The sequence below is a fragment of the Corythoichthys intestinalis genome, chromosome 8 (genome assembly GCF_030265065.1).
Source record: "Corythoichthys intestinalis isolate RoL2023-P3 chromosome 8, ASM3026506v1, whole genome shotgun sequence".
NCBI classification, from domain to species: domain Eukaryota; kingdom Metazoa; phylum Chordata; class Actinopteri; order Syngnathiformes; family Syngnathidae; genus Corythoichthys; species Corythoichthys intestinalis.
Genome location: NC_080402.1, coordinates 10,689,361 through 10,716,507, shown reverse-complemented (window position 1 = coordinate 10,716,507; position 27,147 = coordinate 10,689,361). Strand labels below are relative to the sequence as shown.

Sequence of the window (27,147 nt, the reverse complement as noted above, 5' to 3'; positions counted from 1 at the left end):
TTGCAGTCAGGTGCTCCTTGTTTCCACTGAAACCTCATTGGTTATACTGTGTGTGCTGAATCAGACCAGGACCCACTGCGGCCCTCGAGGACCGATTTGCCCACCCCTGGTCTAGAAGGTGTAGAAATTTCGAAATGAGTTTCTGTTTCAGAGGTAAACCGCGCGGGTGATGACGTAACACATGAGGCTTCTCCTTTTTACGCATGTGTAGTTTACGCAAATGCAGGCGTACCTTGCAGAAGCGGGGAGGCCCTTAAACGCACCTTAAACGAAGCGTGGACAGGTATAAAAATAGTCGGCAAAATACCCTGGAGAAAATGATCTGTCCTTGTGTAGACGTAGCCTGAGAGAGTTACTTACGCTCTCTAGCCCCGCCCCCCACAGCGTTATCTGGGTTTGCCTCCAGCCGTTTCCACCAGTCCTCCCCCACACGGCCGGGCTGTAGCGGTTGCCCTTCTTCACGAACACCTGCAGCATGCCGACGTGGTGGCCCGCCAGCTTGTGGCGGAACGACAGGCAAAGGTTGCCCTCGTTCCAAGGAGGGCCTAAAGGGAGGACGAGCCTCGCTCCCCGCCCTGTCCTCTTGTCACCCACTTCGGGGATGGTCAGGTAGCGACCGCCTTTTGAGAGAAACAACACATTGGCCAATATCAGTTGGTAGCAGTCCCTGTGTGCCAACCCAAAAATTACAATACAGGTTACGACGTACACAACATACAGTGGTATGAAAAAGTATCTGACCCTTTAGGAATTTCTCACATTTCTATATAAAATCACCATGAAATGTGATCAGATCTTTGTCAAAATCACACAGATGTAAAAACAGTGTCTGCTTTAACTAAAACCACCCAAACATTTATAGGTTTTCATATTTTAATGAGCATGCAAACAATGACAGAAGGGGGAAAAATAAGTAAGTGAACCCTCTGCCTAAGGAGACTTAAAGAGCAATTGAAACCAATTTTTACCAAACAATTTCGGTCAGCTGTGTGCCCAATCACTGATGAGTGGTTTAAAGCTGCCCTGCCCACTTTAAAACACACACCTGGTAAGAATTGTCTTGATGAGAAGCATAGTTGATGTGCATCATGGCTCGGTTAAAAGAGCTGTCTAAAGACCTGCGATCAAGGATTGTTGATTTGTATAAAGCTGGGAGTCCCAGGGCCGGCCCAGCCTATACGCAGACTATGCAGCTGCTTAGGGCCCCTGACCACTAGGGGGCCCCCAATCTGGCAATTGTTTAATTTATATTCTATTTTGTTTACTACAATTTGCTTTATTTTACTTTTGTCAGTTTTAATATGTTTTTACAAGCTTAAAAAATAAAAGTTCTTTAATTTTGTTCTTTTCCTCTTTTAGAAAAAGGTTTGGCGCTATCTACTGTAAGTACTGACAATTATTTGGGGGAGAAGTTTGAAGAATGCAGTGCAACAAAATCTTGATTAATATACAAAATATGGACGCATGGGTTGGATTGCATGCATGGGTTTCACAGTACACTGTGATGAAATACTGTAGTGTGCCAAAAATATGGGCCCCTTGGCATTATTTTGCTTAGGGCCCCCAAATGGCCTGGGCCGGCCCTGGCTGGGACAGGATATCTCTATCTAATCTCTAAAAGTTTGGATGTTCATCAACCGACAGTCAGAGAAGTTGTCTACAAATGGAGAGAGTTTGGCACTGTTGCTTCTCTCCCAAGGAGTAGCCGTCCACCAAAGATGACGGCAAGAGTTTAGCGCAGAATACTCATAGAGATAAAAAAAGAACCCTACAGTGTCTGCTAAAGACTTACAGAAATCACTGGCACAGTCCAATATCTCTGTGCACACATCAACTATAATTAAAACTATGGCTAAGAATGGTGTTCATGGGAGGACTCCATGGAGGAAGCCACTGCTGTCTAAAAAAAAATTGTTGCTCATTTAATGTTCGCAAAAAGGCACTTGGACACTCCACTGAAGTTTTGGCAAAATATTTTGTGGACAGATGAAACGAAAGTTTAATTGTTTGGGAGTAACACACAATGTCATGTTTGGAGGAAAAATGGAAGAGCTCACCAACATCAACACCTCATCCCCACCGTGAAGCATGGTGGAGGGAGCATCAATGATTTGGGGCTATTTTGCTGCCTCAGGGCCTGGACCACTTGCAATCATTAATGGAGGAAGGAATTCAAAAGTTTATCAGGATGTTTTGCAGGAAAACTTGACGCCGTCTGTCAGACAATTGAAGCTAAAAAGAGGATGGATGCTGCAACAAGACAACGATCCAAAACACAGAAGTAAATCAACTTCAGAATAGTTTCAGAAGAAGAAGATACACGTTCTGGAGTGGCCAAATCAAAGTCCAGACTTGAACCCCATTGAGATGCTGTGGCATGAAAGCAATTCATGCCATGCATCCCAAGAATCTAACTGGACTACAGCAGTTTTGTAGAGAAGAATGGGTCAAGATTAGTCCTGATCGATGTGCCAGACTGATCTGCAGCAACAGGAAGCGTCTGGTTAAAGTTATTGCTGCCCAAGGGGGAGAGGCCACAAAAAATTAAATGTGATGGGTTACTCACTTATTTGTCCCCCTTCTGTCATTGTTTGCATCCTATCCTCATTAAAATATGAAAACCTGTAAATGTTTGGGTGTTTTAAGTTAAAGCAGACACTGTTTTTTCATCTGTGTGATTTTGACAAAGATCAGATCACATTTAATGGTAATTTTATGCTGAAATGTGAGAAATTCCAAAAGTTTGAGATACTTTTTCATACCACTGTACGTGATTTCGACTTTCGCCCGGCATTTTGTCTCCAGTCGTATAATTTTTACTTTATTTATTTTATGTTCTTCCCTTTGGCGAAATGTGTATGTGATTACAATGTGGATTTTTGTTTTGTTATGCACGCTTTTATTTTGGCGCAGGAAATGTAGAGCACATAGTACTCCCGCACGCGAGTGAGAGCATGAAGAATAACGTATTTGCGCACACGAAGAAGAGCGCACACACACACAAACAACCCAGCGCCAAAGCTTTTTGTCACCCAGGGTACCACGTAGGCTAAGAACGCCACTTGAGTATAGCCAAAAACAAAAAAAATCATAGTCATTCGAGTAAAAAGTGTCTCTCATTGGCATTCCTTGAAGGTCAGTTAGTCTCTAATTTGTCTCTTGTGTTTGAGTCCAAGATGGAAACTTTGTTTATTTTGTAAACACTAATGCACCAGCCTTTCATTACCTGCTGGGTCAGGCGTGGTCTCCCAGTGCACGTCACCGTCGTTGTCTCTGATCCATCCGCAGAGGCCGTCGTCAAAGGAGCAGCTCAGGAAACCAGAATCTGACCACAAAGACGTAAAATTAACGTAATAATATCACTATACTGAAGAGACAGGCCCATTTTTCAAGACATCGTTCAATTTAAAAAACTACCTTTTTTGGAAGATTTTAGGTGAAAAAAACCTGGAAAACTTCTATTTTAATAGCTGTATTCTTTTAATATGCAATGGTTTGAGAGCCAAAAGGGAAAACAGCATTATTCATAAAAAATATATCCTTGCGTGTATGCAGTCATGGCAAGTAAAAAGAAGCAAAAGGTTGCCATGAAAATGTCATTATTCAAAGAATAGCTATAAATTTGTCCTAGCAGCAGTTCAAAAAGTCACTTTGGCACACATGCGCTCGTGGAGGCCGTCAAAACTAGTCACTCGGGTCAAAAAATAATAAAAAAATGAGATTCGGGGCTTTCTTTATTCAGGCATGAAAATCACTCACCTTTCGGCGAAATTCGCCGTTTTGAAGTCAAAAAGGTTGACCTACGTGAATTGTGTAGATCCAAGGAGATAATTTTTAGGGGTTGGAGGGTCGTAAGTCCATCTAACTAACTAACTAACTAACTACCGTAATTTCTCAAATATAAGGCGCACCCGTGTATAATGCGCACCCCAAATTTACTTGTAAAATCTAGGGAAAATTATTGTACCCGTTTATAACGCGCACCCTAATTTTAGCACCAATGAATAGAAGAATACAAGAAAACCGAGCTCGTGTACAGATACAGAAATGTCATTTTACTGAATGGTGAAACACAGCACAAGCACAGCATATTGGTAGTTCAAAACATTACCATAAACTGACAATATTTACGGTAATAATATGATTTGACAACTTCTCCAACTTACCAGAATCTAGGAGAAAACAAAACACATGTGACTTTTCTTTTAAAGGCTGCTGTAAAACTTGCTCGTTTCATCATGATGAATAAATGTTTCTTCCATGAATTGATACGGTAAAATGAAAGGGAGAACGTAAGTCGGAAATCCGTGAGAGCTCATCGATGTCAATACGACAGTAACAATAGGAACTATTGTTATTTGGGTTTGAGTTTCCCGAGGGACAGATATAGAAGACGGACACAGGAAGTCTGTGTTGTTGCGTTTGTTATGGTCCGAGTTGCGGAGCTGCAATAAACGTTGACTCAAATGAGTTCAAGAAACTAAATTCTGTGCTTTATGAAGAGTGAAAAAAGCAGAATTTAACACAGATGAAATCATTCGGCCGATCAGAGTGAAGTATTACCGAAACAAAATGGTGACGTCACGTACCGTAACGGTCGGCAACGGATCGCCGCATACGTTTCTTCAACACAACGTGGCCGTGTCAATATATATGTGGTGGAAAACACTCAGGTGACTTGAAGTTCCGCTCTGAGACCCTTAATTTGGCCAACTTTCAAAATTGTCCGATATGCATGTGTGATACATAATTGGAAAGCTTAAAATCTCAATTTTCTGGGGGAACAAAAATTTTGAACAGGAAGGCATTTTTAAAAGGATTTTTTTTTTTTAACAGCAAAACCCTAATTGGAGGCGAGAACACGCGAGAGCAGAATTAAAGACGCCATGATTTTAACGCGATATTATTGCGTACTTACCTTGTTTTGATTTTTAAAAAAAAATTTTATGGGTGAAACATGGTGATATAACAAGGGTCGCGATGCAGAAATCGCAGACAACAAGGAGTGGTTTAGATTTTCTTTGTCATATAGTTACCCTTTTAAACGTTATTTTTTTCAAATTTATTTTGTTTGGATCAATTATTTATCATCTAACATATCGGGGAAAATGCAACAGTAACAAAAAAAAAATACAATTAAGCGATAGTAATGAGGTAGATATCCGTGACTTTTTTACAGACGCCAAATTTTTCAGTGAGACGTAATTCGTTTAAAAGTTTAAAATATGCGAGTGAATAATTTTTTAAAGTCGTTTTTTTTTTTTCAAACTAAAATTTAGACATCAATTAATGATTCTAAGCTAAAAATTACAGACATTTTGAATAATAAATATAATTACTTACATTCTTTTTGTGGCTAGATTTCAACAAAAGTGGTTGCGCGACGTCTGTAAACGGGGGTTTTCAGGGTAAAACGGAAAAATTAAAAATAGTTCGGGGGCTTCATGCGCCATGAATCTGCTATTGCAGCATAAAGACATATTGTTCTATCAAACGCAACAGTTGTTTTGGCTTAAAATACAGCAGTTTCTTTTACAGAGGGGTGCAAGAGCAGAAACTGCTTTTTCAGTCTTGTCTGTGTTATCCACCATATATATAATATATACTGTATATATTTCTGTCTCCATCCATGTAGCCGTTTATAATGCGTTCTCGTCTCGTCAGACGACAACTGGCCTCCATCTTGTCATTTTTTTAGTCTCCCAAGACACATTTTTTGCGCGTCATGAAAAAAATTGTTCGAGGACGAAAACAACACTGCCATCAAGGCACTTTGAAACTTATGCTCATTTACCTACAGATGACGCAGCATCAGAAGCAACATGGGGTTCAATACCTTGCTCAAGGACACTTAGGCTGGGGAGCGACCTACTTTACCACTGAGCCACGTCACAACCAAGAGGTGGACAGGATGATTGCAAAGGAATGAAAGCATAGCTTCTTTGCAGATTTTCTCATCTTGAATTTCCTCAAATTAGATAAATAAAATGCACTTACTTTTTCAATTCCAGTCAGATTCTACGTATCTTTGCAGTTTCGGAAAGCTCATGAGAAAGCACAATTAACAGGCATGAAAATGGGTCAGGGGTTAAAAAGGTGAAAAGGGTACGGAGGAAATGTGTTTCGGTAGGGCTGTCCCAAACGACTATTTTTTTCCCAATTAGTCAGCAGACTATTTTTACGATTAGTCGACTAATAATTTTGTATTTTTTTAAACGATATTGGAATACCGTAATTTCCCGAATATAACGCGCACTTTTCCCCCCCAAAATCAATTAGTAAAATCATGGTGCGCATTAAAACGGGTACATGGATGGAGACAGAAATATATATATATAATGTATTAGGGCTGTCAAAATTATCGCGTTAACGGGCGGTAATTAATTTTTTAAATTAATCACGTTAAAATATTTGACGCAATTAACGCACAAATGGCCCTCTCAAACAGATTAAAATGACAGGACAGTGAAATGTGTACTTGTTGTGTTTTACGGAGTTTTGTCGCCCTCTGCTGGCGCTTGGGTGTTTATAGGCTTCAGCATCCATGAGCATTGTGTAAGTAATTATTGACATCAACAATGGCGGGCTACTAGTTTATTTTTTGATTGAAAATTTTACAAATTTTATTAAAACGAAAACATTAAGAGGGGTTTTAATATAAAATTTCTATAACTTGTACTAACATTTACCTTTTAAGAACTCCAAGTCTTTCTATCCATGGATCGCTTTAACAGAATGTTAATAATGGTAATGCCATCTTGTTGATTTATTGTTATAATAAACAAATACAGTACTAATGTACCGTATGTTGAATGTATACATCCATCTTGTGTCTTATCTTTCCATTCCAACATTAATTTACAGAAAAATATGGCATATTTTATAGATGGTTTGAATTGCGATTAATTACGATTAATTAATATTTAAGCTGTAATTAACTCGATTAAAAATTTTAATCGTTTGACACCCCTAATATATATATTATATATATAAAACCGATTTTTTTTTTTAATTGACACGGCCACGTTGTGTTGAAGAAACGTATGCGGCGATCCGTTGCCGACCATTACGGTACGTGACGTTATCATTTTGTTTCGGTAATACTTCACTCTGATCGGCCAAATGATTTCGTCTGTGTTAAATTCTGCTTTTTTCACTCTTCATAAAGCACAGAATTTAGTTTCTTTAAATCATTTGAGTCAACGTTTATTGCAGCTCCGCAACTCAGACCATAACAAATGTAACAACACAGACTTCCTGTGTGTGTCCGTCAACTATATCTGTCCCACGGGAAACTCAAACCCAAATAACAATAGTTCCTATTGTTACTGTCGTGTCGACAGCGATGAGCTCTCGGATTTCCGATGTAAGTTCTCACTTTCATTTTACCGTATCAATCCATGGAAGAAACATTTATTCATCATGATGAAACAAGCAATTTATACAGCAGCCTTTAAAAGAAAAGTCACATCTGTTTTGTTTTCTCCTAGATTCTGGTAAGTTGGAGAAGTTGTCAAATCATATTATTACTGTAAATATTGTCAGTTTATGGTAATGTTTTGAACTACCAATATGCTATGCTTGTGCTGTGTTTCACCTGTCAGTAAAATGACATTTCTGTGTCTGTACTCGAGCTCTGTTTTCTTGTATTCTTCTATTTATTGGTGCTAAAATTAGGGTGCGTGTTATAAACGGGTACAATAATTTTCCCTAGATTTTACAAGTAAATTTGGGGTGCGTATTATACACGGGGGGCCTTATATTCGGGAAATTACGGTAAGTCCATTTACTGTCTCTTCAAATAAACACATTTCTGACCTAATTTTGAACACTTATGGAAAATCAGTGCCTCTGCCCCCTGGGGTACTGCATTTAGCGTTTTCTCAATGCTTATGATAGGTCTGCTTTCAAAAGTAAGCGCAAACATTTAGGGAAATTTCTTCCGAAATCTCAGAAATGTAATGTAATTCAAGCAAATAAAGTGCACTGGCTTACCAGGGTCATCCTTGGCTTCATCGGCCGTGTTGCCCAGCTCAATGTCGAAGTCCAGAACTGCATTGTGGTTGTGATTCCGTGGGACTGAGGAGATAAACGAAGACCCGTGAAGAAAAGTCATGACAGTGCTCTCTTTGTCGCGTACATCACAATTTATGAGGTTTCTGGCAGATTTCTAAAAAACGTTTCAACATTTTGCTATAGAACAAAAAGACAACCTCATTTGACTGCATTTCTATTCAAAGTAATTAGTTAATCTAAAAAAAATAAACCACAAAAAAACATTAAACCGTAAACTATTATTGGAGTATTATTATGCGGCTCATTTTGGATTTTTTTAAATTTTTTTTAACATTTACCGTGTAGTCATTCAAATTAGGGTTGTTCCGATCATGTTTTTTTGCTCCCGGTCCGATCCCGATTGTTTTAGTTTGAGTATCTGCCGATCCCGATATTTCCCGATCTGATTGCTTTTTTTTTGTTCCCGATTCAATTCCAATCATTCCCGATAATTTTTCCCGATCATATACATTTTGGCAATGCATTAAGAAAAAAATGAATAAAACTCGGACGAATATATACATTCAACATACAGTACATAAGTACTGTATTTGTTTATTATGACAATAAATCCTCAAGATGGCATTTACATTCTTTCTGTGAGAGTGATCCACGGATAGAAAGACTTGTGACTTTGTATATTGTGACGAAATATTGCAATCTAGTGTATTTGTTGAGCTTTCAGTAAATGATACTGTAGCCATTCCCAAATGCATGATGGGTGGATGTAACACGCCTTTAGCAACCATGACTGTGCGTAGTGCTACCAAATGATATATCTTCTCTGCGTTGGGAAATAACATAAGGTGTAAAGAAAAAGATCAATTGCTACCTTGATTCCCCACATTGCTTCCCACGATATTTCTAATCGTAGGGAGAGGGATTGTAAGGCTTTAGCCAATTAAAAAAAGGCTGCCAAAATTCACTCTACTCATTTTACGTTGCCTTTTAGCTCTCTATATAGGTAAAACGGCGCCATTACAGATTGAGCGCGACAATGCGTGAGTGGGTCATGCAGCGCATGCATTAAATATTTTAACGTGACACATTTTTTAAAACATTAATTACCGCCGTTATCGGGATAATTTTTTTTTTTTTTTAATTAAACCTCTCCTGTTCACCTGTTTGACACAGAGAATGGAAGTCTAAGTGCCCGGATTCTGAACAGTTTTAATGTTTCACATTGACAGTCTGACATACTCCCGTTGTGATCATTCAAAATACCTTTTTATTATGACAAAGCAGCAAACAGGAAGGGATTATGGGGAGACAGAAGAAAAGAAATACAAGAGAAGAAAGAAAAGAAACATACACAAACAACAACAAGAAATACATTGAACATCTAAACTAGTTACTAATATGCTGGTGCTATCGTCAGCGAGATGTATTTCCGGTTATCGGGATAAATTTGATAACCCTACCTTAAGCCTAAACTAAAGACTCTGGATGAGTGTAACAAATTATGTCTGTAACATTAAATACAATTAGAAAACGATTTAATAAAAAAAAATTAAAAAAAAAAAAAAAAAAAAAAAGCATGTCCGATATTTTTTTGCCGATTCCGATACTTTGAAAATGACGTGATCTGACCCGATCCATCATCTCTAATTCAAATACTAAGAAAAAAATTAAAATACCACAATGTTTCACTGCCTTTGACTGCGATAGACGTCCAATCCTGCAATCGCCCTCAATGGCAGTCAATGAGTTAAATGACCAAAAATAGCCCCTTGCCTTATAAAGCGCTAAAACCCTTCAAACATCTATGAAAATGTCATCAAAGATCCAAAATTGCACTCAAACTCAGCGTGATTTTAATGAGTTGCGCTGATAAAAACCTATTTTCAGATCGCTATGACCTCCGACGGCTCCAACAAATGAGTCATAGAAGCTGGCGGGGAGCCTGAATGCGTAAACCCATTCAAGTGGAGCAGAAACTCGCACCAACTATCCCTGGCATCTCGGGCTTAACGTGCGTGCGTGCAGATGATCTTTAAAGGAATGTGCCCAAACCACGGACCCTCCCCCCTTCTTGGATATCATGCATCCGTTCATAGTGCGTATAAATAAAATGATCCTAATTAAGGAAAGTGTAATTTGAACTCCGGGGCAGGAGGTGGAAAATAGACCTTCATCAGTCTTCTTATTTTAAACAGCACACATATATCCTCTTGCTCAAGGGAGATGTATTTCTAGTACTTCAACACAATCTGAAGTCAATTTTCATATGAATATGAGCATGGCGGCGATTATTTGTGGAACTTGCTTTAGAAACATTGACAGGGAAAAAGTCAAGTCTATAAAGTTTCCCTAGTTTTTCCACAGTTAATGGGGACTGCCCCCACGCGATAATTGAAAATCTGCAAAGTATAGGCAGAGCTAATTTTTGTTAAAACTAGTGCTGTCAAATTTATCGCGTTAACGGGCGGTAATTTATTTTATCAATTAATCACGTTAAAATATTTAACGCATTTAACGCATGCGCGGAATGACCCACTCATGCATTGCCTCAATCAGAATACAATGACGCCGTTTTTTTGTACATTGAGAGCTAAGAGGCAGACATAGGCATCAATTGGACCGCACCGTTTATTGGCATAAGCTTTGACAACTCTTTTACAACAATTACAACTATTGTGGCGAGCGGCGTGGGGAAGAATGAGAGGAGATGATCTTTTTCTTAACACACTTCATTGAACACAACGCAGAACATATACCATTTGCAGCCACAACTGACAGTCATGGTTGCCCAACATCCCATCATGCATTTGGGCGGAACAGTTAATCATTTAGTGAAAGCACAACAAAAATAATATTCCTATCTCTCAAAAAAAAAAAAATAATGGTCACAAAACGAAAAGCGCTCAATGCAAAGAGAACTGGCATTCCCAATCAAAATAGCTATGCAAAATACACATAAAACTTACTCAGACTTTGGTCAAACTATTCAAACATTTCGTTTAGCTCAACAAATACACTAGATGGCAATATTTAGTCACAACATACAAACTATCAGAGATCTCGTACGTTGTGAAGTCAACACTCAAATGAACGTAAGGTACAATGAACCCGGAAACTACCGCGTCAGTCGAGGGGCAAAACGCACTTGTTGGCTAGATCTCTCATTAATTTAAACTCGCCCTTGACACCTTGTGGTGTATTTCAATCAATACCTTACGTACAGTTGTGGTCAAAAGTTTACATACACTTGTGAAGAACATAATGTCATGGCTCTCTTGAGTTTCCAGTTATTTCTAATCACTCTATCAGATTTTTCTCTGATAGAGTGATTAGAACAGATACTTCTTTGTCACAAAAAATATTCATGAAGTTTGCTTCTTTTATGACTTTATTATGGGTGAACAGAAAAAAGTGATCAAATCTGCTGGGTCAAAAATATACATACAGCAGCGCTAATATTTGGTAACATGTCCCTTGGCCGTTTTCGCTTCAATTAGGCGCTTTTGGTAGCCATCCACAAGCTTCTGGCAAGCTTCTGGTTGAATCTTTGACCACTCCTCTTGACAGAATTGGTGCAGTTCAGTTAAATTTGATGGCTTTCTGACATGGACTTGTTTCTTCAGCATTGTCCACAAGTTCTCAATGGGGTTTAAGTCAGGACTTTGGGAAGGCCATTCGAAAACCTTAATTTTAGCCTGATTTAGCCATTCCATTACCACTTTTGATGTGTGTTTGGGGTCATTGTCCTGTTGGAACACCCAACCGCGCCCAAGACCCAATCTTCGGGCTGATGATGTTAGGTTATCTTGAAGAATTTGAAGGTAATCCTCCTTCTTCATTATCCCATTTACTCTCTGTAAAGTCCCAGTTCCATTGGCAGCAAAACAGCCCCACAGCATAATACTACCACCACCGTGCTTGACGTCAGGCATGGTGTACTTGGGGTTAGAGGCCTCACCTTTTCTCCTCCAAACATATTGCTGGGCATTGTGGCCAAACAGCTCGATTTTTGTTTCGTCTGACCACAGAACTTTCCTCCAGAAGGTCTTATCTTTGTCCATGTGATCAGCAGCAAACTTCAGTCGAGCCTTAAGGTGCCGCTTTTGGAGCAAGGGCTTCCTTCTTGCACGGCAGCCTCTCAGTCCATGGAGATGCAAAACACGCTTGACTGTGGACACTGACACCTGTGTTCCAGCAGCTTCTAATTCAGCTTTTTGGTGATTCTCGGTTGAATCTTCACCCTCCTGACCAATTTTCTCTCAGCAGCAGGTGATAGCTTGCGTTTTCTTCCTGATCTTGGCAGTGACAAAACAGTGCCATGCACTTTATACTAACAAACAATTGTTTGCACTGTCGCTCTTGGGACCTGCAGCTGCTTTGAAATGGCTCCAAGTGACTTTCCTGACTTGTTCAAGACAATGATTGTTCAAGTCAGTAATCACTCACAAGAAATTGCTAATTCGTGTTAGTGTATGTACATTTTCGACCCAGCAGATTTGATCACTTTTTCTGTTAACCCATAATAAAGTCATAAAAGAACCAAATTTCATGAACGTTTTTTGTGACAAAGTATCTGTTCCAATCACTCTATCAGAGAAAAATCAGAGTTGTAGAAATAACTGGAAACTCAAGAGAGCCATGACATTATGTTCTTCACAAGTGTATGTAAACTTTTGACCACAACTGTAGTTAAAGACACTGTGGAAGAACGGCAGGGAGCCCATTTGACAGCCCGCTCAGCGACGTCAACAATTGCGAGCTATTAGTTTGTTTTTTTTTAATTGAAAATTTTACAAATTTTACTAAAAAGAAAACATACAGAGGGGTTTTAAGATAAAATTACTATAACTTGTACTCACATTTATCTTTTAAGAACTACAAGTCTTTCTATCCGTGGATCCCTTTAACAGAAAGAATGTTAATAATGTAAATGCCATCTTGTGGATTTATTGTTATAATAAACAAATACAGTACTTATGTACAGTATGTTGAATGTATATATCCGTCTTGAGTCTTATCTTTCCACTCCAACAATCATTTACAGAAAAATATGGCATATTTTAGAGATGGTTTGAATTGCAATTAATTAGGATGAATCAATGTTTAAGCTGTGATTAACTCGATTAAAAATTTTAATCATTTGACAGCCCTAGTTAAAACATTAAAAATTTGGGCGGGGGGGGGGGGGGGGGGGGTGTTCAATGTATTTATTCAAATTTAGCATTGGAAAGAGACACATATAAGACATGTTTTTTCCGCTTTCTTGTATGTGTAAACCTTTCATTTATATGTATATTTTGACAAATGGTTTTTAAGCACTTGAAATGTAATAATTATGAGTTTTAAACATGTTACTGTCCCACCGAATTATTTCTAAACAAGAATACCGTAGCAAAATGCTTGTCTTTATTAAACACTTCATTGAGTGAGTCCACTCAAATCCGCTCATGTTGCTGAGAGCACTTACACACACACAAAATGAGTTGCCACAGCACATTACCCGTACGCGGAGATTAAGGAGGGGCCAGGGGGCATAGCCCCCACTGGTGGCCTAAAATGTCATTGCATATAATTGACTTTCCAATGTATAAATTTAAAATTAAGACTTTGCCAGTAAAATGTCTCTAAAAGTTGTAAAGCAATAAAACAACAAAAATGAATGAAATGAGCAAAAAAATATACTACGGCTCATAGTCCAGTGTGGCTTATCCACGAACAAATGACGTTTTCGTGTCAAATTTGGTGGGTGGCGGTTTATAGTCAGGTGGCGCCTTATAGTAGGAAAATTACAGTAGTAAATTACTAAAAATACCCCTGGATAAAATGCTGATTTGTCACAAAAACCTTATTTTCTTTTTTTTGTTTTGTTTTTTTGTTTTGTCAAAGTATGAAGAATTTACTAATTTTGTACTGCTGACTACAGTATGAGAAAAGATATAATCAAACTACTTTTTCCTGATGAAAGCAAAGAGTCCATTCTCACATTTGCCATATTCGCGATGGATAAAATAATCAAACACAATGTCTGCGGGCATTGAAAAATCAGTCAAAATCCTCTAAAAACGTTGGCACTCTAGGGGTTGCGTTTGGTGATAGCGGCTGGCTCCGGACGAGTTCAGATTATAGTGGAGATCGCTTTGATAATTTGCTGTAAATGATGAATCTCTATAAATATGCAGACACACAAGGAGGCTCAAGGCTCGTTCCTTTTTATTTGCGAGTGATTATATGAGTAATTGCTCAGTAGGGCAGTCGCCTCCTCAGAGAAGCTGTGTCTTGCAGACAGGTGCTAATGAAATCCTCAGCTCACCCCCCACGACCCCCATTTCTAATTATGTGCTGCCATCTGCCTGAGAAAAACATCTCACCTGCAACATCCAACTTTGCAGCTGCAAGCATTTTGAGCACCGTTCTGTCTGGTTTATGACATGATACTTTCAACAAAATGAGCATTTTTTAGGTTCCAAATTTTACGCTGTAATGTTAAACTGACATCAGTGACTGAATTTCTAAATTTCTAAGTTCTGAACTAACTTTGCTTTATGCCCGTCCGCTAGCAGTATTTTAAGGATTGTTCAATAACCAATGTATTACTGTGATTGGCTAGCTAAATCCCCCGACCTGAATCTTATAGAGTACATGTTTTTTTCTTAATTACTAAATTTTTTTAAACAAAATTTGGAAACATTAAGCCTTTTCACCTCTACAGTCAGTTTTTAACTAGAATCTATTGTATCTGAGCCAATATTTACTCTGCTCAAATCCAGAACAAAGTGACATTTTTGGTCGGATATATTTCATGCTTTTACAGAGTATTGGCACCTCTGCAATTCTGTCAGATAATTCTCAATTTCTCCCAGAAAATGATTGCAATTACAAATGCTTTGGTAGTAATACAGTGGTACCTCTACATACAAATTTAATTAGTTCCAGGACCTTGTTTGTAAGTCGAAATGGTCGTATGTCGAGCAGGATTTTCCCATAGGAATACATTATAATTCCATTAATTCGTTCCAAAGCCGAAAAACATACACTAAATTCTTAATAAATACTGCTGGCACTGTTACAAATGGCAATTAAACAGAAAAACAAATAAGTTATAAATAAATAATTCAGAATAATATAATAATAATAATAAGAATTAATAATTATTCCTGTAAATAATGTAACGAATCGGATTCTAATATGGCGGACACTTTTTACTGTCCCTGAACGCACCGCGAAGCTGACGTCTCAGTGAGATAGGTCGGTGCGGTAGAGATAATACTTTAGTTTTCTTGAGAGCAGTCAACTGCTTAAGACAATGGGCGTTTTGTGTTGGATAAGTTCTTAAATAAATGATAAAAACGTGACGAAGCTGGCGATTTCCTTGGCAATGTTACCACAATGATAATTGTCACCTTAACTTATGAATAGTGGCGAACGGTGGTCGGAAGAGGACCACGGAGCTGTATTGTTGAGCCAGTTCAGGGACGCGCACCCCAAGCTCACATTTTTCTATAACTTGCATCTTCATTTCAAAGGTAAGCATCACTTTTTTCCTTGTTTCTCCAACTGTATCAACTTTTTTTGAAAACTGTGTTGATTTCTCACACAAGAAAATCCACCGTGCGTTCGTTTGCAGTGCTGTCATGTCGTCGTATTTCGAGCAACTCGTCGGATGTAGAAACAAATGGCGGCTCAAATTTTACGTCGGATGTCGAAAAGATCGTGTGTCGAAGTCATCGTATGTAGAGGTACCACTGTATTTTCATGTATTTTGCTTGCCAAGAAAAAACACAAAAGAGAATGGGGGAAAAAAATCAATATCATTAGGGCTGTCAAAATTATCGCGTGAACGGGCGGTAATTAATTTTTTAAATTAATCACGTTAAAATATTTGACGCAATTAACGCACATGCCCCGCTCAGACAGATTTAAATGACAGTACAGTGAAATGGCCACATGTTAGTTGATTTTTATGGAGTTTTGCCGCCCTCTGCTGGCGTTTGGGTGTGATTGATTTTATAGGCTTCAGCACCCATGAGCATTGTGTAAGTAATTATTAATCACGTTAAAATATTTGACGCAATTAACGCACAAATGGCCCTCTCAAACAGATTAAAATGACAGGACAGTGAAATGTGTACTTGTTGTGTTTTACGGAGTTTTGTCGCCCTCTGCTGGCGCTTGGGTGTTTATAGGCTTCAGCATCCATGAGCATTGTGTAAGTAATTATTGACATCAACAATGGCGGGCTACTAGTTTATTTTTTGATTGAAATTTTTATAAGTTTTATTAAAACGAAAACATTAAGAGGGGTTTTAATATAAAATTTCTATAACTTGTACTAACATTTATCTTTTAAGAACTACAAGTCTTTCTATCCATGGATCGCTTTAACAGAATGTTAATAATGTTAATGCCATTTTGTTGATTTATTGTTATAATAAACAAATACAGTCCCTATGTACCATATGTTGAATGTATATATCCGTCTTGTGTCTTATCTTTCCATTCCAACAATAATTTACAGAAAAATATGGCATATTTTATAGATGGTTTGAATTGCGATTAATTACGATTAATTAATTTTTAAGCTGTAATTAACTCTATTAAAAATTTTAATCGTTTGACAACCCTAATTATCATTTTACACAACACTCCAAAAATGGGTCGGACAAAATTATTGGCAGCCTTTAAAAAAATCATGTGATGCTTCTCTAATTTGTGTAATGAACAGCACCTGTTACTTACCTGTGGCACATAACAGGTGGTGGCAATAACTAAATCAAACTTGCAGCCAGTTAAAAAGGATTAAAGTTGACTCAAAGTTGACTCAATGTCTGTCCTGTGTCCTTGTGTGTACCACACTGAGCATGGAGAAAAGAACAAAGACCAAAGAACTGTATGAGGACTTGAGGAGCAAAACTGTAAGGAAGCATGGGAAATCTCAAGGCTACAAGTCCATCTCCAAAGACCTGAATGTTGCTGTGTCTACCGTGCGCAGTGTCAAAAATAAGTGTAAAGCCCATGGCACTGTGGCTAACCTCCCAAGATGTGGACGGAAAAGAAAAATGGATGAGAAATTTCAACAAAAGATTGTGCCGATGGTGGATAAAGAACCTCGAATAACATCCAAACAAGCTCAAGCTGTCCTGCAGTCCGAGGGTAAGACAGTGTCAACCCGTACTATCTGTCGGCTTCTGAATAAAAACGGACTCTATAGTAGGATGCCCAGGAAGACATCGCTTCTAACCCGGAGACATAAAAAAGACAGGCTGGAGTTTGCCAAAACGTACCCGAGAAAGCCAAAACATTTTTGTAAGAATATTCTCTGGGCAGATGAGACAAAAGTAGAGCTTTTGGGGTAAAGGCATCAACAGAGAGTTTTCAGGAAAAAAAAACGAGGCTTCAAAGAAAAGAATATGGTCCTCACAGTCAAACATGGCAGAGGTTCCCTGTTGTTTTGGAGTTGCTTTGCTACCTCTGGCACTGGACTACTTGACCGTGTGCACGGCATTATGAAGTCTGAAGACTACCAACAAATTTTGCAGCATAATGTAGGGCCCAGTGTGAGAATGCTGGGTCTTCCTAAGAGGTCATGGGTCTTCTAGCAGCCCAATGACCCAAAACACACTTCATAAAACACTAGAAAATTGTTTGAGAGAAAGCACTGGAGACTTCTAAAGTGGCCAGCAATGAGTCCAGACCTGAATCCTATAGAACAACTGTAGAGAGATCTGAAAATGGCAGTTTGAAGAAGGCATCCTTCAAATCTCAGAGACCTGGAGCAGTTGGCCAAAGAAGAATGGTCTAAAATTCCAGCAGAGCATTGTAAGGAACTCATTGATGGATACCGTAAGCGGTTATTCGCAGTTATTTCGTCTAAATGTGGTGCTACCAAGTATTAGGCTGAGGGTGCCAATACTTTTGTCCGGCCCATTTTTGGATAAATGTGGTGCTACCAAGTATTAGGCTGAGGGTGCCAATACTTTTGTCCGGCCCATTTTTGGAGTTTTGTGTAAAATGATAATGATTTTTTTTTTTCATTCTGTTTTGTGTTATTTCATTGCAAGCAAGATAAATGAAGATATTACTACCAAAGCTTTTGTATTTGCAATCATTTTCTGGGAGAAATTGAGCATTATATGACAGATGTGCATGTGTGCCAATACATTTGCCCAACACTGTATTGGTTATTTCTAATGTTAATGGTAAGGTGTTTTTAATGAGAAATGAGCACTTTACGTTGTCCTTTTTGAAGTTTCGTTTGGTCAATCATTTTCAAAGAGCCAAAGTTAGGAAAGAGGGCGTGCCAAACCTCATGATTTGATTTCTATGGGTAAAGTTCTATCCAATCATCTCCCAGAAGTGGCAATAGCAATTAAATTTAGTGTATTTATTGGTTTAGAGACGCGAAGGCGTCATGTCCTTCAGCAGCATGCTTAGGTCTGAAGAGGTTTTAAAGTGGAAGGACGAGATATGAATGTACAAGTTTCACTGCAATTGATGGCGCTAGACTGGGAGAGGCTGGTAACGATCACTCCCATTCAAAATGGATTGGACGTCCAGCGTATCAATGAAAGCTCATGGGTTCAATGAGTAGCCCATTGACATATTGATCAAGATCAATGTACAGTGGGGTCAATAAGTATTTAGTCAACCACTAATTGTGCAAGTTCTCACACTTGAAAATATTAGAGAGGCCTGTAATTGTCAACATGGTTAAACCTCAACCATGAGAGACAGAATGTGGAAAAAACACACCAGAAAATCACATTGTTTGATTTTTAAAGAATTTATTTGCAAATCATGGTGGAAAATAAGTATTTGGTCAACCAAAAGTTCATCTCAATACTTTGTTATGTACCCTTTGTTGGCAATAACGGAGGCCAAACGTTTTCTGTAACTCTTCACAAGCTTTTCACACACTGTTGCTGGTATTTTGGCCCATTCCTCCATGAAAATCTCCTCTAGAGAAGTGGTGTTTTGGGGATGTCGTTGGGCAACACGGACTTTCAACTCCCTCCACAGATTTTCTATGGGCTTGACACCTGGAGACTGGCTAGGCCACTCCAGGACCTTGAAATGCTTCTTACGAAGCCACTCCTTTGTTGCCCTGGCTGTGTGTTTGGGATCATTGTCATGCTGAAAGACCCAGCCACGTCTCATCTTCAATGCCCTTGCTGATGGAAGGAGATTTTCACTCAAAATCTCTCGATACATGGCCCCATTAATTCTTTCCTTTACACAGATCAGTCGTCCTGGTCCCTTTGCAGAAAAACAGCCCCACAGCATGATGTTTCCACCCCCATGCTTCACAGTGGGTATGGTGCAATTCAGTATTCTTTCTCCTCCAAACAAGAGAACGTATGTTTCTACCAAAAAAGTTCTATTTTGGTTTCATCTGACCATAACACATTCTCCCAGTCCTCTTCTGGATCATCCAAATGCTCTCTAGCGAACCGCAGACGGGCCTGGACGTGTACTTTCTTCAGCAGGGGGACACGTCTGGCAGTGCAGGATTTGAGTCCCTGGCGGCGCATTGTGTTACTGATATTAGCCTTTGTTAATGTGGCCCAGCTCTCTGTAGGTCATTCAATAGGTCCCCACGTGTGGTTCTGGGATTTTTACTCCCCGTTCTTGTTATCATTTTGAGGCCACTGGGTGAGGAGGGAGTTGAAAGTCCGTGTTGCCCAACGACAGCCCCAAAACATCACTGCTCTAGAGGAGATCTGCATGGAGGAATGAGCCAAAATACCAGCAACAGTGTGTGAAAAGCTTGTCAAGAGTTACAGAAAACATTTGGCCTCCGTTATTGCCAACAAAGGGTACATAACAAAGTATTGAGATGAACCTTTGGTATAGACCAAATACTTATTTTCCACCATGATTTGCAAATAAATTCTTTAAAAATCAAATAACGTTGATTTTCTGTTTTTTTTTTTCCCACATTCTGTCTCTCATGGTTGAGGTTTACCCATGTTGACAATTACAGGCCTCTAATATTTTCAAGTTGGAGAACTTGCACAATTAGTGGTTGACTGAATACTTATTTGCCCCACTGTATGTTACCTCCCTTATCAAACTGATATAAAATGTTTTCCGTGAAATTCTATTTCTATTGTTCTGAGTGAGGACATCATGATTCAAGGTAAAAATTCTTTTTCCTTCAGTGTTCTAAATGAATAATGGCTTTTGCAAGTATTTGCCTAAATGCTGAAAAAAAAAATTCTGTGCTTCGCAACTCAATTCTGACATTAACGTACGTAAATGAAAGTGTGTTCTAAGTCAGAAATACAGCTTATTAGCAAAGTAGCTTTTAAAGGCCTGTGCTGCATCTTAACAGTCATAAATGCTCTGACATTATTTGATAATGCCCTAAAATGCCACATAGAGCTACAAAAAAAGAAAAACCCAAAACAAAACTCACTGTGCACGTCTCCTCGTTGCTTGGTCACGTCCTTGTGGATGCTGTTGTCTACAGTGGTTAACTGTGGAGGGGGCGACGGAGTCGCTGCCGGGGTCTCCGGCTCTGGCGGGACGTAAGGCTTGCGAGTGGGTGCCGGCGGCCTCCTGGTGGGGACGAAGGGCTTCTGGGTCGCCGGCTTGCGCGGTGATGTTGTCGTCTTTCTTTTCGGAGCAGCCGTCGTCGTCGTTGGCGCGGCGGTCGTCGTGGTTTTGGGGGGGATGGTGAACACCCACCTATGAGTCAGTGCAGGGCGTTGCGTAGTAGTGGTCCTCCTCTGGTCGATTCCGGGCAGGTGGTTGTGGTAGCTGGGTGGCAGTTTGCCTGGCCTCGGCGGCTCTATGGCCACCTTGGGAATGGCTGGAATGACAAGAATGTGCAGATGAAGCACTAACAAGTAATCAAGATGTAACGAGGCAGACAATTGGCCTTTAGGTGTCATAATGACACTTTTAATATGCATGAAGTTGCTCCCTCAAACCCGGGATGTCCCTCAAATGCCTCTCTTTAACGGCAGCGACACGACTCAGCCACGGGCAGTTTTGGAGCACTTATGCAGTTCAGAGTACCAGGTGAGCAATTTGAACTTTAATGGAGTTTTCTAAGATGTACTTGTATGACCAACCCAGAACTTTTACACTACGGGGCAGACATGCTATACTAGAAAATTGATTCAATAAACATTAGGGCTGCAGCTATCGAATATTTTAGTATCGAGTAATCGACTGAAAATTCTATTGATTAATCGAGTAATCGGATAAAACATTTTTTTTTAGGTGAAGAGCAATTATAAATATACATGACAAAACAAGACATTTCATCTACCATAATTTCCCGAATATAAAGCACACTTTTTTCCCCTAAAATCAACTTATAAAATCATGGTGCGCATTATAAACGGGTACATGGATGGAGACATATATAATATATATATATATATATATATATATATATATATATAAATCGATTTTTTTTTTTTAACTGACACGGCCACGTTGTGTTAAAGAAACGTATGCGGCGATCCGTTGCCGACCATTACGGTACGTGACGTCACCATTTGGTTTTGGTAATACTTCACTCTGATCGGCCGAATGATTTCGTCTGTGTTAAATTCTGCTTTTTTCACTCTTCATAAAGCACAGAATTTAGTTTCTTGAACTCATTTGAGTCAACATTTATTGCAGCTCCGCAACTTGGACCATAACAAACGTAACAACAGACTTCCTGTGTGTGTCCGTCAACTATATCTGTCCAGAAACTCAAACCCAAATAACAATAGTTCCTATTGTTACTGTTGTGTCGACAGTGATGAGCGCTCTCGGATTTCCGACTTACGTTCTCACTTTCATTTTACCGTATCAATCCATGGAAGAAACATTTATTCATCATGATGAAATGAGCAAGTTATACAGCAGCCTTTAAAAGAAAAGTCACATCTGTTTTGTTTTCTCCTAGATTCTGGTATGTTGGAGAAGTTGTCAAATCATATTATTACCGTAAATATTGTCAGTTTATGGTAATGTTTTGAACTACCAATATGCTATGCTTGTGCTGTGTTTCACCATTCAATAAAATGACATTTCTGTGTCTGTACACGAGCTCTGTTTTCTTGTATTCTTCTATTTATTGGTGCTAAAATTAGGGTGCGCGTTATAAACGGGTACAATAATTTTCCCAAGATTTTACAAGTAAATTTGGGGTGTGCATTATACATGGATGCGCCTTATATTCGGGAAATTACGGTAACATTGAACCGATTTCAGTCAATCAATGTCTTTATAACAATGTCTTTATTTTCGATGTACATTGTTGAAAACAGCCAACAATTGCATCTCAGATGTACTCTCGGGTCATAGAAGCACTGCCTCGGATCGAAGTCATCCACCTTAGGTGCGCTATTTTCGGAGTCCGATGGCTGGCTGGAGCCTTGATGGCCATTATTCTTGCTTCATCATGATTTTATGCCATTGGCAGTGTTGTCAGTAACGCGTTATTATAATCTGATTACTTTCGTTCAGTAACGAGTAATCTAACGCGTTCATTTTTCGAAGCCAGTAATCTGATTAGAGTTTGTTTCCTTAGTGTCTGTGCGTTACTATTTTGTTTTTTTCCTCATGATGTATGTAGAATAAAGAATACTGTAGTCATGTAGAAAGAGAATCTGAATAGAAAATATTGCTCTTGAGTTTGGCAGTGACATCGGATGTCACGTTTTCTCATCGGGGGAAAAAAAACGGGTCACGTGTATTACCATGCTATGAGCGCTGTTGGCGGCCAACAAACAACTGGCTACCTCTCAGGATGCTAACAGTGGAAGACGTAGGAGAAGAACCACAAACGGCTGCATTTGCTTATTGGACATACAGCCATGACTTGACATTTCTCTCCAATAAAGATGACCAAAAATATCTCCGTGCGTCGCAAACTTTGCGCTGGCTCAAAAGGGCAGTCCACCGCTAATAACTCTACATCTAATTCAAGGAACCACTTGGAATTACAGCACAAGGCGCCAAAAATCGAAACAAAGGCATCAGGTAGTGAGAGAGCCAGCACTTTTACAGTTTGTAACCAGCCTTTACGTACATTTTATAGTTATAGTTTGTAACCATAGGCGGAGTGTGACTTGGTGTGTGTGTGTGTGGGGGGGCCACGTCTCATCATTTGTGCTTTTTATATATTTTCACTACTATTGTAAATTCTCACTGAAAATATCAAAACTATGAATGAACATGAGGAATTATGTACTTGAAAACAGGTTTTATATTCTACATTCTTTAAAGTATCCACCCTTGAGGTGTCTCCAAACTTTTGGCCTATACTGCATGCATTATGAAATACTTCGTAGGATTCTTGTTCATTTCATTTGTTTTTGTAGTTTGTTTTATTGCTTTACAACTTTTATAGACAGCATTTTAACGGCTAGGTCTTTATTTTCAAGGGGAAGTTCAACATTTTTGACATTAGGCTTAATCTTCGCGTTAGCGGGGGTTTAATTAGTCGTTGGAGTTGTTTTGAACAAATTCCGTGCAGTTTGTCAGTTATTTGTTAGTTTCAGGGCTCCGGAGTGGCTCAGCTAGCGAAACTCAATGGTGGTTGAAATCAACTCCACCGACTAACTAAACCCCTGCTAACTCGAAGATATAGCCTTATCTGAAAAATTCAATTACATGCGATGAAATTTTTCTGTTGAGGCAACAAAGGGAGAAAAATTGGGAAAAGTAACTGACAAATTACTTTTAAAGTAACTTAGTTACGTTGATAATAAAGTAATCAGTAAAGTAACTAGATTACTTTTTTGAGGAGTAATCAGTAATCAGTAATTAAATTACTTTTTCAAGTATCTGTGACAACACTGGCCAATGGCGTACTCACCTGTCACTCAAACATGTCGGAAGTAGCGACGAAATTGGATCGTTGTGTAAAAAAGATTCAATCAAAACTTTTTCTTCTTAAAAGAGTTCCAAATTTTTTGCTCTCCAAAAAAGTGACACTTCAATAAAAAAAATATACATATTTCAAATTTTAAAAAATATTTTTTAAAAAAATATATATTTTTTAGAGAAGGGTAATTTTATTTTTGCAAATGATTTTTTCTTTGATCGAAAATTGTTTTTTTTTTTATTGAAGCAACTTTTTCTGGGATTGAATGATTTAGACACAAATGTCCGACCCATAATATGGCCCAAACAAAAAAAAGGATTGCTTCAATCAAAGAAAACAGTTTAAGTGAAAAATTAAGTGTTCAAAAGCAAATTTCTGAGCCTTAAATATTTTTTCGCATTCAAAAATGTAAGAATGTCCTAGCCAAAATGTGGCCCAAATGCTAAACTAAATTTACTTCCATCAAAAAAGTTGTTTCAATCAAAAAAACAAAAAAAAAACAACAAAAAAAAAGACTTCAATCAAAACAAAAAAAAATTAATGAAAGAAAAAGTTTTCAAATGCATTTTTCTTAGTTTCAAATTTATTTTTGCATTCAAACACTTTTTTTTTTTGATTGAAGTGACTTTTTTTATTGAAAATACAGTGTATATATATATATATACACACACACACACACACACACACACACATATATATATATATATATATATATAAAAAATCGGCGCGTCAAACCAGCACCGGAGCCCTGGCTTAATGACGTCACTCGCGCCGCCAGACGAGAGTGCAGGAGAGCGGAGCGCTCTTGGAAAAAGGACAAGCTGCACGTTTCCTGGGAGATCCTAAAAGACTGCTTGGTGAAATATCAGAAGACTGTGAAAGCTGAGAAGCACAAGTACCTATCGGAAATTATTGCTAGTAGTAATAATCCCCATGCTCTCTTCAAAACTATAAATTCTGTCCTCGATGCTCCAATTTCCCTAGATCCTGATGCATCAAATGAAAAATGTGACCGCTTTCTTCAATTCTTTATTGACAGAGTTGCTACAACTAGAGCCTCTATTTCACCATTTTGCAATGATCCCTCCGTTCCCATGCGCTGTTCATCTGTTTTCGCCCAGTTTGAGCAAGTTTCTTCTTCTTTTGTCGAAAACATTGTTAGTAATATAAAGCCCTCCGGTTCCCCCTCCGATGTAATTCCCCCTCGCTTATTTAAAGAGGTTTTTGACATCATTGCTCCACACGTCTTAAAAATTATTAACTGTAGTCTCCTTACTGGCACATTGCCATGTGACTTTAAGCATGCAGTAGTAGAACCTTTATTGAAGAAGAGAGGCCTAGACTCCACCCTCTGTTCAAATTTTAGGCCCATTTCTCATCTTCCATACATCTCTAAAATACTAGAAAAGGTTATCTATAGTCAGCTGCTACCATTCCTTGAAGAAAACCAGATTTCGGAACCATTTCAGTCTGGTTTTAAATCCCTCCACAGCACTGAGTCGGCACTTTTAAGAGTATCAAATGATATACTTCTGGCAACAGACTCTGGCAAGTTTGTTGTTTTAGTTCTTTTAGATTTATCTGCAGCATTTGATACCGTAGACCATCAGATTTTAATTTCTCGTCTTGAACACAGTGTGGGTATTCAAGGTGTCGCTCTTGAATGGTTTAAGTCTTACCTAAATGAACGGAGTTTTTGTGTGAAAATGGGCAATTTCATGTCCAAAAAGGCATCGCTTCCACATGGGGTTCCCCAGGGATCTGTTCTCGGCCCTCTTTTATTTTCACTTTATTTATTGCCTCTTGGTTCTGTTTTTAGAAAACATGGTGTTTCATTTCATTTGTATGCTGATGACTGTCAGATCTATTTTCCATTGGCGCAGAATGGCACTTTTTGTCAACTTATTGAATGCCTCAACGATATAAAGTCGTGGCTCTCATGTAATTTTTTAAGTTTGAATGACAGTAAGTCTGAAGTCATGGTGTTCAAACCGAGCAGCCAGGCCTCCCTGGATGTTGACCTCGGTTCATTGTCTCAGTTTCTTAAGAATTATGTCAAAAATCTAGGGGTCCAATTTGATGCTGATTTTAAATTTGAGAAGCAGATTTCTTGTGTTGTTCGGGACTGTTTTTATCAGCTTCGCCAGATTGCTAAGGTGAAATCTATTGTTTCACGCTCTGATATGGAAAAATTGATTCATGCTTTTGTCACAACTCGGCTGGATTACGGTAATTCTTTGTATGCAGGTGTCGGTCAGGCGGCACTGGCCCGTCTGCAACTTGTACAAAACTCTGCTGCTCGACTCCTAACTAGAACCCGCAGGCGTGAACATATCACCCCAATTTTAGCATCTCTTCACTGGCTCCCGGTACATTACCGAACACATTTTAAGATATTATTATTTGTTTTTAAATGTTTGAATAATCTTGCGCCGCCATATTTGTCAGAACTGCTTCAGCCTTACAGTCCAACCAGAACCCTCAGATCAGCTGACCACCTGCTTCTAGTAGTCCCAAGATCAAGGCTGAAGCTTAGGGGTGACCGTGCATTTGCGGTGATGGCGCCCAGGCTGTGGAACCAATTACCACTTACTATTAGACAGGCCCCCTCACTTACGGATTTTAAATCACGTCTTAAAACATTTTATTTTTCGTCAGCTTTTAATGTGCAATGACAGTTTATGACCTCGTCTTTTATTTATTTTATTTTATGTGTTTGTTTTATCTTTCAAAGTTGACTTATTTTGCTGTGTTTTGCTATGTAAAGCACTTTGGTCTCCTTGGCGGATTTTTAAATGTGCTATACAAATAAAGTTGATTGATTGATTGATATATATATATATATATATATATATATATATATATATATATATATACACATATATACATATATATGTATAAGATCCAAACGTTTTTGGAGTGAAAGCAGTGAATTGGTCTTTTTTTTAAATTCTAGTCACATCTGAGAGGCAATTGTTGGCTGTTTTCAACAATGTACATCGAAAATAAAGACATTGATTGATTGAAAATGGTTCAATATTAGATGAAATGTCTTGTTTTCTCATGTATATTTATAATTGCTCTTTACCTAAAAAATATGTTTTATCCGATTACTCGATTAATCGATAGGATTTTCAGTCAATTACTTGATTACTAAAATATTCGATAGCTGCAGCCCTAGTATTTTGTGTGTCAGTATTTTGTGTGACCGGCGTAGCACATTTTGGCAGAACACCTTTTTTTTCCTACACTTGTCTCATTCCGTCTTTGCTGTTCAGTTTGCTTTTGCTGCTCGTTTT

At 38.6% G+C, this 27,147-nt stretch overlaps 1 protein-coding gene across 6 annotated transcripts in view; it reads right to left on the bottom strand.

Annotated features, from left to right (window-relative positions):
* The window catches only part of npnta (nephronectin a), a 139,058-nt gene that overhangs the window by 16,550 nt on the left and 95,361 nt on the right, over nucleotides 1–27,147 (bottom strand). For all 6 annotated transcript variants that reach the window (XM_057842651.1, XM_057842652.1, XM_057842653.1 and 3 more), the window contains 4 exons: nucleotides 20,432–20,827; nucleotides 7,996–8,079; nucleotides 3,227–3,325; nucleotides 361–620 (listed from right to left, as the gene is read on the bottom strand). In XM_057842651.1, coding sequence (XP_057698634.1) covers nucleotides 361–620; nucleotides 3,227–3,325; nucleotides 7,996–8,079; nucleotides 20,432–20,827 — 839 coding nt within the window. The remainder of the gene's footprint in view (nucleotides 1–360; nucleotides 621–3,226; nucleotides 3,326–7,995; nucleotides 8,080–20,431; nucleotides 20,828–27,147) is intronic.